This window comes from Gopherus evgoodei, chromosome 2 (genome assembly GCF_007399415.2).
Source record: "Gopherus evgoodei ecotype Sinaloan lineage chromosome 2, rGopEvg1_v1.p, whole genome shotgun sequence".
In the NCBI taxonomy this organism is placed as follows: Eukaryota; Metazoa; Chordata; order Testudines; family Testudinidae; genus Gopherus; species Gopherus evgoodei.
In genome coordinates this window covers 297,500,074-297,513,727 of record NC_044323.1, presented here as the reverse complement: position 1 = coordinate 297,513,727, position 13,654 = coordinate 297,500,074, and the positions used below count along the sequence as shown (strand labels likewise).

General features: G+C 58.7%; 1 protein-coding gene across 1 annotated transcript in view; it reads right to left on the bottom strand.

Annotated features, from left to right (window-relative positions):
* Positions 1-10,717: 10,717 nt before the first annotated feature.
* LOC115647229 (5-oxoprolinase-like) overlaps positions 10,718-13,654 on the bottom strand; it is a 57,695-nt gene continuing 54,758 nt past the window's right edge. The window contains exons 25-26 of the mRNA XM_030554072.1: positions 11,484-11,581; positions 10,718-10,870 (exon numbers count right to left, since the gene is read on the bottom strand). Of these exons, the coding sequence (XP_030409932.1) occupies positions 10,718-10,870; positions 11,484-11,581 (251 nt within the window). The remainder of the gene's footprint in view (positions 10,871-11,483; positions 11,582-13,654) is intronic.

Genomic DNA, 13,654 nt, shown 5'->3' with positions numbered 1-13,654 from the left:
GCCTACCCTATGCCCAGGCCTGACGAGCTCCTAGACAAGCTGGGAGGTGCTCGGTACCTCACCACTATGGATCTTACCAAAGGCTACTGGCAAGTGCCGCTGGACGCAGATGCCAGGCTGAAATCGGCCTTTATCACCCCTCTGGGGCTCTATGAGTTTCTGACCCTGCCCTTCGGCCTCAAGGGAGCGCCGGCCACCTTCCAGCGCCTGGTGGATCAGCTACTGAGGGGGATGGAGAGTTTTGCCGTGGCGTATATTGACGACATCTGCGTCTTCAGCCAGACCTGGGAGGACCACATGTCCCAGGTTAAACAAGTCCTGGACCGACTCCGAAAGGCTGGGTTAACAGTAAAGGCAGAGAAGTGCAAGGTGGGGATGGCTGAAGTATCTTACCTGGGCCATCGGGTGGGGAGCGGCTGCCTAAAGCCGGAACCAGCCAAGGTGGAGGTGATCAGAGACTGGCCTGCTCCCCAAACCAAAAAACAGGTCCAGGCCTTTATTGGGATGGCGGGGTACTATCGAAGGTTCGTGCCCCACTTTAGTGCCATAGCCGGTCCCATCACTGAACTGTGCAAAAAGGGGAAACCAGACAAGGTGATCTGGACTGAGCAGTGCCAGAGGCTTTCCGGGTGCTGAAGGAGGCTCTGGTTAGCGACCCAGTTCTGGCAAACCCAGATTTTGACAAACCCTTTATGGTGTTCACCGATGCCTCAGACACAGGACTGGGTGCGGTGTTAATGCAGGAGGATGAAAAGGGGGAGAGACACCCCATCGTGTACCTGAGTAAGAAGCTGCTACCCCGGGAACAAAGCTATGCGGCCATCGAGAAGGAATGCCTGGCCATGGTATGGGCCCTTAAGAAGCTAGAGCCATATCTCTTTGGGCGACACTTCACCGTGTACACCGACCAATCTCCCCTGACCTGGCTGCACCAGATGAAAGGAGCCAACGCCAAGCTCCTGAGGTGGAGCCTGCTCCTGCAGGACTATGACATGGACGTGGTCCATGTGAAGGGAAGTGCCAACCTGACAGTGGATGCGTTGTCCTGGAGAGGGGGCCATGAACTTCCCCAGGTCACTGGGCAGAGTGACCCCGCTCAGTTCAGTCTCCAAAGGGGGAGAGATGTGATGGGGTAGGGACTGTCTGTGTGGGGAATGGGAGAGCAGGGGAGGACTTTAGGGGATGGACGATGCCAGGGCCTGTAACCTGAGCTAGGTAAGGGAGGGGAAAGGTCAACACCTTTGCCCGGGAAGGGGGAAAAGGAAGGGAGTGGCAGGAGGGAAGCAGTTTGAGTTTGGGCTTGGGGCTGGGTGGGTGGAAGTCAGGGTATCCTAGCTAGGATCCAAGCACCCTGAAAGCCCAGAAGGACTCGAGGGAGGGGTCCTGACTGTGCCTGCAAGCTCTGCTGTAACCGGTGTTCCTGTTGTCCAATAAACCTTCTGTTTTACTGGCTGGCTAAGAGTCACTGTGGGTCCCAGGAAGAGGGGTGCAGGGCCGGACTCCCCCACACTCCGTGACACTGCGTCATTCAGGGTCTGACAGATCTGGGTCACAAGTGGGTTGTTGGGGAGCAGGGAGCAGACTGCTGTCAATTGTCCTGTTGACAAAGTTGAGCCCCTTGACCATGGTGGCAGAGGGCTTTTCACCAGTTTGAGATGTTAGCCTTTGTGGGATAGGGCATCCTCCTTCCCATTTCTTTCCCCAGGATGATAGATTACAACAACCCTGTCATGAGCAAAGAAGAGGGACCAGCAGATCTGGCGTTCGTTAAGGAATCTGGCAGTCTGTAGGTATTCCAAGTTCCTATAGTCCATCAGGACTCGGATTGGGAATAGGGCTCCTTCTAGGAGGTGGCCCCACTTCTCAGAGCCGTCTTGATGTGCAGTAGTTCCTTGTCTCAAATATTGTAATTTTTCTCCACTGGGGACTGCTTCTGAGAATAAAAACCACAGGGGTAGAACTGGTTGCAGGGACCCACATGTTGAAATAATTCTGCACCTATAGCAAAGTTTGAGTCATTGGCCTTGATCATAAATTGTTAATGAAATCTGGGTGAATTCAGATAGCTGCCAAGGTGAATGCCTTCTTCAGTTGATCAAAGGCTACTGAACCCCATGGGTTATGGGTGCAACCAGGCTAGAGAATCCTTTAATAAACCACCCGTAAAATTTGGCAAATCTGAGAAACCACTGCCCTCCCCCTATATCCTTGGGTTTGGCCTAGTTGAATATTGCCACTGCCTTATGAGGGTCCATGTGTCACGGAGTCCCCGGGCGATGCTCTGGAACTGCTCCCCACCAAGCCAGTCAGGACTTTGGGGAGCCTCCTCTCCCTTGGAGCAGATTTGTTCAGGGCAAGAAGCTCACACGGCTTCACCTCCTGGGTCTCTCCTTGGAGCATTCAGCATCCTCTGCCCCTCTGTGTGCTTCCCCCAGCGAGCCCACCCCAGCGGGGTCCTAGGGAAGCCACAAGGTCCTGCACCCCCACTTTGCAGTCAGACGTGACTCTCAGCCAGCCAGTAACACAGAGGTTTATTCAATGACAGGAACAGGGTCTAAAACAGAGCTTGTAGATACAGCGAACCGGACCCCTCAGCCGGGTCCATTCTGGGGGGCAGTGAGCCAGACCCCCACGTCTGCACTTCACTCCTCGACCCCAGCCAGCTCCAGATTAACAACCCCCCCCAGCCCCTCCTCCTCTGCTCAGCCCTTTTCCCGGGCCAGGAGGTCACCTGATCCCTTTGTCTCCAACACCTTCAGCTGGCACCTTTGCAGAGGAGGGGCCCAGGCCATCAGTTGCTAGGAGACAGAGTGCCAGGCATTTATGTACACTGGCCCTTTGCTCTGCAGCAATCACACACCCTTATCCCACCACCTAGATACTTAAGAACTGCATAGGGGACACTAAGGCACCAACACAGTATTCAGAGAAAACATTAAGAACATTCCCAGTTCACCACACCATGCGAGTTCCTCGGGCAAGGGGATCCCAAGAATTCCACCCTGTCCTTATTGAATGCGCATTTCTCAAGTTTTGAGCAGAGGTGGTTTTGTCATCGTCACTCCAAGACAGTGCAGATATGATGACTGTAGATGTCCTGACTTTCAGAGAAAATTAGGATCTTACCCAGGTAAAGGACAACAAATTGGTCCAGTATGTCCCTAAAGATGTTGCCAGGGCATTGCACAACCCGAATGGCATGACCATGGCCATGCCTTGTAGGGAAGGTGGTCTGCCATTCATCTCCTTCCAAAAGTACCCATAGTTCAGGTTGTGAGAGGAAGGAAATGTGCCCAAAAGGAGCCTCGGCTCCTAACGGAAGGGCAATGGGGCCATCATAGCTGCGATGAGGCAGTAGGGTGTTGGCTTTCTTTTCACTGACCATGTCGGCACAGTGCTGATATTTAACAGGAATCCTTGGAGCTGTGGAGGAGGTCCTCTCTTAGCATCTCTGAATTCTTTGGAGGACTGAGTGGGCTGCTGGGCCTGGTTTTGCTCTCAGGAACCAGGATTGCTGGGGAGACAGGGACGGAAAGCATATCCTGCCTGACCACCAGCAGATGTGCAGGTTGTAGGCGGTGAGCTGGAGATGCCAAGAACGACTCGTGAAGGCAGCTCACACATGAGCCCAAACACAATTTCTCTGTGGCCCCAAAGGGTCGTTGCTCAAGGGTGCCAGCTGGTGGGTGACTGTGCTGTGGGGGGATGTTGTGCTTGGGCAGACTCTGGATCCATGGAACTGCCCGAGCCCACCAGCACTTCTAGGTTGGTGTTGGGCATCGCAAGGTGCCTGAGCCGGAGAGGGGCTGGACTTTGATTGGCCATCGCTAGCGTACTGGTGTGGGCTGCTGGAGGAAAGGGAAGGCACCAGCCCAGCCCGCACCCCCCTAAGGGGTCTAGGGTTTCGCTGTCTCTGACCCAGGTGCAGATCACCCCTTGGCAGGGCAGCTTGACGCAGTGTCCTGGCTCCCCAGAGTAGGGGCACAGGTCCGATGCCCAGTGTCAGTTTGTCTCCATGTCTGAAAGGCCGGGCCAGAGCTGCTTCCAGTGCCTGGGTTCGGCGATGGAGAAGGGCCTGGTCATGGGGGCTGAGCCAGCAGGGCTGGTGGGAGCTGAGGGGGCAGCGTTCCATCCAGCCCTCATTGATCTTGGAGCACAGGTGGCCAAACATACCCACACCAGACGGGGATCACACCCCTGCCAGTTCAGCTGTAATATCCTCACCGGAAACCGTAACACCCACTGCCCTGCCCTGCCATGGCACTGGAGGGGTAAACCCTTGCAATGCTGAGTCCACCCCTGTAATGGGAGGTGCTGCTGGGGAGCAAAGCCCAGACATGGTGCCAGGCCTGGGAACCTGCAGGGGCGGGCAGCAAAGACTCCAGGGTTTAGGCTGCAGCTAGAGGCCAGAGCCGCTCCTGCTGTCTGTGCTGCCCTCATGCCAGCTGAGGGAGACCCGTTTGACCTGCAGGGGTCCAGCCTGGGCTCAGGCAGCACCCGCAAGTGAGGCCAAGCCCGCCAAAGCCTCCGTGCTGGACTTAATGAAGTCCAACCCAGCAGGGCCGCCCAGAGGATTCAGGGGCCTGGGGCAGGGCCGGGGCTTCGGCAGCGGGTCCCTCTCAGAGGGCAGGACCCGCCGTCGAATCGCTGCCCACGAATGAAGCAGCAGCGGTGGAGCAGCCTAAGTGCCGCCGAGCACGGCTTTTATTTATTTTCCTGCCGCTTGTACTCACCGGGCGGCACCCACCACCGAAATGCCACCAAAAACCCAGAGCAGCTCATGGGGCCCCTGTAGGGCCCGGGGCAAATTGCCCCACTTGCCCTCCCCTCTGGGTGGCCCTGCAGCCCAGCAGGGAATGTGCCTGTCTGAGGCCCAGGCCAGGCCCAGCTCAGTGAGATCATTGGCTGAAGCTCCCCCCCCCCCCCCCGCGCCGGAAAGAGCCAGAGCCCTGGATAGGGTCACGCAGGTGGGCGGGTGGAACTGCCCCCCGCCAGGCCTATCGCTCCCCAGCACAGAGTCGAGTTGAGCAGGAGCTCAGAGGTCTCCAGCTCTGGGGCCACAGGGAGGCTATGACTGGGCTGGCGTGTGGCAGTGCGCCCCACAGCAGGGCTGGTGCCTTTCGCTCCCTCAGACTCCAGCACCGTCACCGGTGTGGGGCTCTGCTCTGGTCAATGGTGTAGCTGTCGGCTGCGTGCGTGTGTTCTCCCTGTGTGCTGCCCCAGCTCTGCAGGTCGCTGACACAGCAGACCCTGAGAGAACCCCCAATGACCACAGACTCTGATAAGGTACAAAGGCACCTGGCCAGGTTTATTGCCAAATGAAGCACAGTAAAAGTTCCCCACAGACTCCACAGGACATACTACGAATATGCGCCCCGACAATGAATGCAGCTCAGTCAGTGGTGGGACTCTCCACTGCCCCCAGGCCAGACAAAGACACCGCCCCAGGGATGTATTCTTATACACAGGTACAAATGTTGGGTCTAAACTTTTGGTGAACTTTGGAGCCAAAAAACACCCAGACTGGCCGTCTCTGCATAATCCTTTCTGAACCTTTTTCTGAACAAAGCACTGACCTGCAAACTACTCATGACACCCCCTTCCTCAAGTAGCCATTAGCCTTTATCTCTATGCATTTACTTGTTAAACTTGCTCTTCCTGTAAAATCTTGATTGATTATGCATGACCATTATCTTTTATTAATCACTTTGTTTACTTCTGTGTATAAATATTGATGCTCACCCCTAATAAAGGCGCCACACTTATTCTAAAGCTTTTGGGGTAGTGTGAGCCCGTTGATCAACGCATTAGTGTCTGGTCTCTGACAGAATTGTGTGCCCAAAATTCCAACTCCGCACGAGCTTGGGTGTTGGAGAGGTGAGTGAGGACTTGCTTTATTACCTAACACAAAGAAGTTACATATCACTCCTGACGTATTGGGGTGCAACCCCTCTGCATGTTGGGGCTGCTGCCTCTCTCCTGGTACATGTTGGTTTGAACAAGTCTGTCCATCAGATTATCCTTTTGACCCTGTCTTTTAGGATAGGTCAGCCTGTTCTTTACCTCTTTGAAATGTTTTTGTACCGGACTGTTCTGGTGCCATCCTGGTCCGTGTTTATCCTATTAGTGCTTGATACTGTGACGAAGTGGGACTGTTCTTAATGTTTCCTCAGACTACTGTGTGGGTGCCTCAGTTTCCCCTATGCATTTCTTACTCCTGACTGGCTTTGTGGGGAGCAGTTCCAGAGCATCGCCCTGACAACTGGTGGCAGGGGTGGGATGTACTGCACCCCATGAATGGCGCTGCTTGCAGTAAGTGACTGGGGAGCAGTAAAACAGAGGAGGGATAATGAGGACCAGGCGTGCTGAAGGCTCAGAGAGAGACGGTTTCAGGGGGCAGTTAACCTCTGGGAGTGTGTGACCAGCGAGAAGGACTGTTGGAGTAACGGGGTCCCCCTGAGGACTGCAGCGAGCAGTCTCAGGGGCGGAGGAGCTTGCCGCTCGACCCTGAGAGAAAGAAGGATTTTTGCAGTAGCAGGGCTCCCCTGGGGATTGCAGGAGCAGTCCCACGGGCAGAGGAGCTTGCCGCTCGACCCTGGGAGAGAGAAGGATTTTTGCAGTAGCAGGGTTCCCCTGGGGATTGCAGGAGCAGTCCCAGGGGCGGAGGAGTCTGCAGCTCGACCGTGGCAAAGAGGTGGTGATCACGAGAAGGGCTGGCACACCAGGGGTTCTTCCTGGAAACCATGGGGGAGCCAAGAGCACACAGGCCTGTGAGTCCAAAGCCACTTGGGAACGGTGAAGTGATGGCCTATCACCATCTCCTTGAGAAGGACATTGTGATCCTGTGCACAAAGAGAGGGTTACGCATGGGGACGTTCACCAAGGCACATTTAATCGTGCAGTTGGAGGAGAAGGAAAGCTCTGAGGAGCAGATTCCTGACCCAGATGGGGCTAAAAGGGGATCTGGGAGCAGCTGGAGCATCAGCCAGGCATCCCCGAGAGTCTGGTCCCCAATCAGACGAGAGTCTTCACGATTGGGTTCCCCATCAGGGGATCGGAGACGGATGGATTGGAGCAGAGCCCGAGAGAGCGAGAGGACCGTGAGAGAGAGCAAGAGCCCGAGGAAAAGCTGCAGGAGAAGCAGCAGCAGCATGGACTGGCGATGGTGGAGTGGAGAGGCATGGGGAGCTGCCCAGGGGTGAGTGGGGATAGAGCCCAGGCTGCCAGTTCTGCAGGGAACCACAACACTAAATTGCTGCCCCTGGTTACGGGGAGGGGGGGGGATGTGGATGCCCACCATACTGCCTTCAAGCAGGCAGGTGATTTGAACCAGGGGGACCCTGCGGAAAAGCCCCGGTGTCTAGCTCCCTTGCTGGGTCCCAAAGCCATAGACAGTCAGCCAGATGGGTGGAGTGCTGGACAGGCTCCCACTCCTGACCCCAACCTATATGTCTGCGTGGAGTCTCCTGGGCTCAGGCCCCTTGGACCCCCAGTGGGAGTGGAAGGTGGGGGTCAATGGGGAGACCTGCCTCGGGTGGCGAGACCCTGGGACAGAGAGAACTGTTGTCAGGTCCCAGGTGGAGCAGCCGTAGATGCTAAGGGGCTGTGGGACCTGGGTGAAGGTCCCCGGGGTGAAGCCCCTCGCCCTGCCTATGGCCTGGATCCCTGTGCAGACCCAGTAGGGGTCGGGCTGGCTGGTCGTTGGGGTTCTCCAGGATGCCGGCTGGGAGGCCCTATTAGGGGGTGACTGTCTCCCCATGGGACAGGATCCAGACCCTGCTCCTGTAACGGCTCAGGGTTTGAATTCAAATCCAGGGAACCAATTGGCTAGGATGGAAATGGTCAGTGAAAATGCAAATAACCTGGCTGGCAGGGGGGAGGGGCTGCTGGGCTCAGGATACCTGCCTACCTGTAACCAGCCCCCTGGGGCTGAGTGGGAGGGAGAGATGCTCCCTGCCCCCCTGCACACCGGAGAGGGGGCTCACGCTGGCTCTGATGCTGTGACCAGAGCAGAGAGCTCGCTGCCTGGCCCCACTGGGACAGCAAGGGCAGCGCTGAGCATGGGGGGAGCTGAGACCCCAGCTGAGTGGGGGGACACCCAGGCAGGGCAGGTCAGCTGCCAACCAGGTTTGCCTTGTCCAGACGTGCTGCTGGGAAGTGATTACATAGCAGGGAGGGAGCTACCAGGGACAAGGCTCAGGGGGGCTGTGACCCCAGACCCAGCCAGCAAGAGGGAGCAGGTCCCACTCCCTGCCCCAGCTGCTGAATCCCAGACCGAGCTGCAGAGGGATCCCTCCTTGGAGAAGTTGAGGTAACTTGCTGGCCACAGTGCTGCAAAACCCCTTGGGGAAGGCTGCAGGGACAGAGTCCTGCAGGAGAAGGGATTCCTGTACCAGGAATCGGCTCCCCAAGGGGAAGTAGAACTGGGGGGGATCGGGAGGCAGCTGGTGGTGCCCCAGGAATCCACATGGTTCTTCCCATTCGAGCTGCTGGATGGGAGGAGAGTGAGGGGACCCCTGGACCTGAAAGGGGAGGATTGGGAGAAGAAGGGGAAAGAACCCCTGGGAGATTTCTTCCCTGAGCTGGGAGCCAATCCCCCCATCAGGTGTTCCCCATTCAGAGTCACTGGGAAAGCAGCCCAGATCCTGGAGAGAGAGGTCGAGGACCTGCTGGCTTTAGAGGTGATCCAGCTGTTTTACAGCCCATAGGCCTCACCCGTGGGGCTGGTCCCCCAGGAAGACCGGATGATCTGGTTTTGTGGGGACCATCAGAAGCTTAAAGCCATCACAGTGTCCAGTGCCGACTCCATGTCTAGGCCTGGGGAGATTCTAGATGAGCTGCTGGGGACAGAGACACCTGTTCAGATGGTGGCCAAGGTCAAGATGGGGACTCTTAACCCAGAGAGTCCGAATCACAGCCCTCCAAACTGGAGTGCTGGGAAAAGACCCCGTCCCAGTTTAAACCCCAGGGGTTTGGGGTGGCAAAAGGGCACAGGCCAGATAAACCTTCCCACATGCAGCCTGCGAGTGCCATCAAGCACACCCGACCTAAGGGAGGGCGTGAGACTGGACTGTCCTGGTGTAACTCCCACCGAGGAATGGGAGAGATGCTGAACCATCCATGGGAGCGTTGGTGGGTTCGAACTTCTCCAGGTCACCAGCTAAAGTGACCTCACTCGGTTCGGTCTTGAAGGGGGGAGAGATGCGATGAAGTGGGACTGTTCTTAACGTTTCCTCTGAATACTGTGTGGGTGCCTCAGTTTCCCCTATGCAATTCTTAAGTCTCCAGTGCACATAACTGGCTGACACTCTGTCTCCTGGCAACAAATGGCTGGGGCCCTTCACCCTGCAAGGGAATAGCTAAAAGTGAACAAAGAGATCAGGTATCAGAGGGGTAGCTGTGTTAGTCTGGATCTGTAAAAGCAGCAAAGAATCCTGTGGCACTTATAGACTAACAGACGTTTTGGAGCATGAGCTTTTCATGGGTGAATCCCCACTTCCTCAGATGCATCAGATGCAAGAGATCAGGGGCCTCCTGGCCTGGGAAAGAGACAAAGGCCAGAGAGGAGGGGCTGGAGGGGGGTTCAGTCTGGAGCTGGCTGGGGACGAGGAGTGAAGTGCAGATGTGGGGGGGTCTGGCTCACTGCCCCCCAGAATGGACCCGGCTGAGGGGTCCGGTTCACTGTAGCTACAAGCTCTGTTTTAGACCATGTTCCTGTCATCGAATAAACCTCTGTGTTACTGGCCGGCTAAGAGTCACGTCTGACTGCAAAGTGGGGGTGCAGGACCCGGTGGCTTCCCCAGGGCCCCGCTGGGACAGGCTCGCTGTGGGAAGCACACGGAGGGGCAGAGGATGCTGAATGCTCCAAGGAGAGACCCAGGAGGTAAAGCTTTGTGAGCTTCTTGCCCTGAACAAGTCTGCTCCAAGGGAGAGGAGGCTCCCCAAAGTCCTGCCTGGCTTGGTGGGGAGCAGTTCCAGAGCATCGCCCGGGGACTCCGTGACAGATGCCTTTAGCTATGTGTATACATCCAATTAGCAGCCTTCTTGCCAGCTTCTGTGAGCAGGGCCTGCCTCTGGCCCACAGCTTCACTTTGCTTAATGTTAACTAAGTCCTGACCATTCCTTTAGCTCAGGCCTCAGACCGGGCCTCTGACACCCAGGGTTTATGTTTCAGGGCCTCCTCTTACGACACCCTGTGATGGGGCAAATGCCACCCTTCCCTGGAGAGAACCCGAACGGCTGCATCGGCTCCTCGCTGCTGGGGGCGGAGGGCAAATGCTGCTCTCACTGCCCCCAGGCAGCTCCCTTAACGCCCCTCCTCCACGGCGGGGTGGGGATGTGCCCCGAGAGCAGCAGGGGCCCTGTGGGGCTGACAGAGCAGGGAGATTCCGCTCCAGTACATGTGGAGGGGAGTTCCCATGGCCCCAGTCACCACAGGCCCTGGCTCGGGCCCCCAACCGCACCTCCAGCCCCATGAGTCCCAAACCCTCTGCAAATGCCCAGGAACGACCCCTGTAAGTGCTCGCCCCAGAGTGGGGCAGAGAGGGGCAGGGACTCAGGCAACATCACACAGCGAGGCAGGGCCCAGCAGACTGGAACCCAGGAGTCCTGGCCCATGCTCCCCGCAGTAGGAGGCCAGGAGGGGGGAGGGGGCAGAGCCCACATTGAATCGGGGCAGAGCCGTGGGGCGGTTCATCCCACGCCCCGGTCCGGGCCCTCACGCCGTCTCCTGAGCCATGCGATAGTCGTACAGGCTGCCACGCTCCGGGAAGCTCCTGGCGTCAGGCGGCTGGTGCCGCTCCAGGGAGTCCCTGGGGTCAGCAGCCAGCCCAAAGCCACCCCCGCCAGGGGTCTGCAAACGGAAGACGTCCTGTGGGGAGGAGAGGGAGGGGAGACAGTGAGAGGAGAGGGGGGCTGTCCCCAGACCCTGTCCAGACAGGAGCCACCAGAGAGGGGAATCAGACCAGGTCAACCCAAGGAAAGGTGTGGCTGGTACAGTCGGACCACAGCACAGCCGTGCCAGCCCCACCCCCTACCAGGGGAGCCGTGTCAACCAGCTGCCCCCTCTCCCTCAGAACAGCCGTGCCAGCCCCACCCCACACCGGGAGAGTCATGTCAACCAGCTGTCCCTAACCTCCGGGACAGCCGTGCCAGCCCCACCCCACACTGGCAGAGCCGTGTCAACCAGCCACCCCCCTCCTCCGGGACAGCCGTGCCAGCCCCACCCCACACCGGGAGAGTCATGTCAACCAGCTGTCCCTAACCTCCGGGACAGCCGTGCCAGCCCCACCCCTCACTGAGAGAGCCATGTCAATCAGCTGCCCCCCACCTCCGAGACAGCTGTGCCAGCCTCACCCCCCCGGGAGAGCTAGGTGAACCAGCTGCCCCCCTCCTCCGGGACAGCCCCACCCCCCACACCACCAGGAGAACTGTGTCAACCAGCTCCCCTCCCACCCCCAGCCAGGGGGGTGCTGGACTCTTACCCCGGGGAGCACTCGCAGTGATGTCTTCCCCCCCAGGTTGATGGTTCGTCCATCTCTGCGGATCAGCAAGTTCAGTCCGGGGGAGCCAGAGTCCCCCCCTGCCCAAGAGAGAAAGGGGGGTCAGAGGGAGGATAAATGGGGGGTCAGAGGCGGGGTCAAATGGGGGGGCAGATGGAGCTACCACAAGGGGGCGGGAGTTAGATGGGGGGTCAGAGGGAGGATAGATGGGGGGCAGATGGGGATACCACGAGGGGGGGTTAGATGGGGGGTCAGAGGGAGGGTAAATGGAGGGCAGATGGGGATACCACAAGGGGGGGTTAGAGGGGGGGCAGGGGGAGGGTAGATGGGGGGAAGATGGGGATATCACCAGGGGGTGGGGATTAGATGGGAGGTCAGAGGCAGGGTAAATGGAGGGCAGATGGGGACACCACGAGGGGGTGGGGGTTAGATGGGGAGTCAGAGGGAGGGTAAATGGGGGGCAGATGGGGATACCACGAGGGGGGGTTAGATGGGGAGTCAGAGGGAGGGTAAATGGGGGACAGATGGGGATACCACGAGGGGGTGGGGGTTAGATGGGGAGTCAGAGGGAGGGTAAATGGGGGGCAGATGGGGACACCACGAGGGGGTGGAGGTTAGATGGGGAGTCAGAGGGAGGGTAAATGGGGGGCAGATGGGGACACCACGAGGGGGTGGGGGTTAGATGGGGAGTCAGAGGGAGGGTAAATGGGGGGCAGATGGGGATACCACGAGGGGGTGGGGGTTAGATGGGGAGTCAGAGGGAGGGTAAATGGGGAGCAGATGGGGATACCACGAGGGGGGGTTAGATGGGGAGTCAGAGGGAGGGTAAATGGGGGGCAGATGGGGACACCACGAGGGGGTGGGGGTTAGATGGTAAGTCAGAGGGAGGGTAAATGGGGGGCAGATGGGGATACCACGAGGGGGTGGGGGTTAGATCTAGGACTTCCAACTCTCTAATTGCAGATCATGGAACACCCTTGCCCTGCCCCATGCTCCACCCCATCTCCAAGGCCTCGCCCCCTGCTCACTCAATGCCCCCTCCCCACCCTCGCTGGGCCGGGGCAGGGGGCTGGGCTGCAGGCTCCGGGGTGGGACCGGGGATGAGGGGTTTGGGCTGTAGGAGGGGGCTCCGGGCTGGGCCTGAGGGATTTGGAGGGTGGGCTGGGGCTCTGGGCTGGTGCAGGGGATTGGGGTGTGAGAGGGGGTGAGGGTTCTGGGCTGGGGCCGAGGGGTTCAGAGTGTGGGAGGGAGCTCAGGACTAGGGCAAGAAGTGCAGGCTCCAGGCGATGCTGACCTCAGGGGACCTCCGGCAATCCAGGGAGGGAGGAAGTCTGCGTGGCGCCCGGACATCCCTCCAGCTCCTAGGTCGAAAACCAGATGCCTGGCAACCCTAGTTAGATGAGGGGTCAGAGGGAGGGTAGATGGGGTGACAGAGGCAGGGGCGGCTCCAGGCACCAGCACGCCAAGCGCATGCTTGGGGCGGCAACTCGCGGGGGGCGCTCTGCCGGTTGCCGCGAGGGTGACAGGCAGGTTGCCTTCGGCAGCATACCTGCAGAGCTGGTCCTGCAGGCTGCCGCCGAATCCATGGGACCGAGTACCTCCCGCAGGCAAGCCCCCGAGGCAGCCTGCCTGTCGTGCTTGGGGCGGCAAAATACCTAGAGCTGCCCCTGGTCAGAGGGTAGGGGATCAGACAGAGGGTCAGAGGGAGGGCAGAGGGGGTGACAGAGGGCAGGGGGTTAGACGGGGGTCAGAAGGAGGGTAGATCGGGCAACAGAGGGTAGGGGTTAGATGGGGGTCAGAGGGAGGGCAGATGGGCTGACACAGGGTAGGGGTTAGACGGGGGTCAGAGGGAGGGCAGATGGGGTGACAGAGGGTAGGGGTTAGATGAGGTCAGAGGGAGGGCAGATGGGGTGATAGAGGGTAGGGGTTAGACGGGGTCAGAGGGAGTGTAGATGGGGTGACAGAGGGTAGGGGTTAGACGGGGGTCAGAGAGGGTAGATGGGGTGACAGAGGGTAGGGGATCAGACAGAGGGTCAGAGGGAGGGCAGATGGGGTGACAGAGGGTAGGGGGTTAGATGGGGGTCAGAGGGAGGGCAGATGGGGTGACAGAGGGTAGGGGGTCAGACAAGGGTCAGAGGGAGAGCAGATGGGGT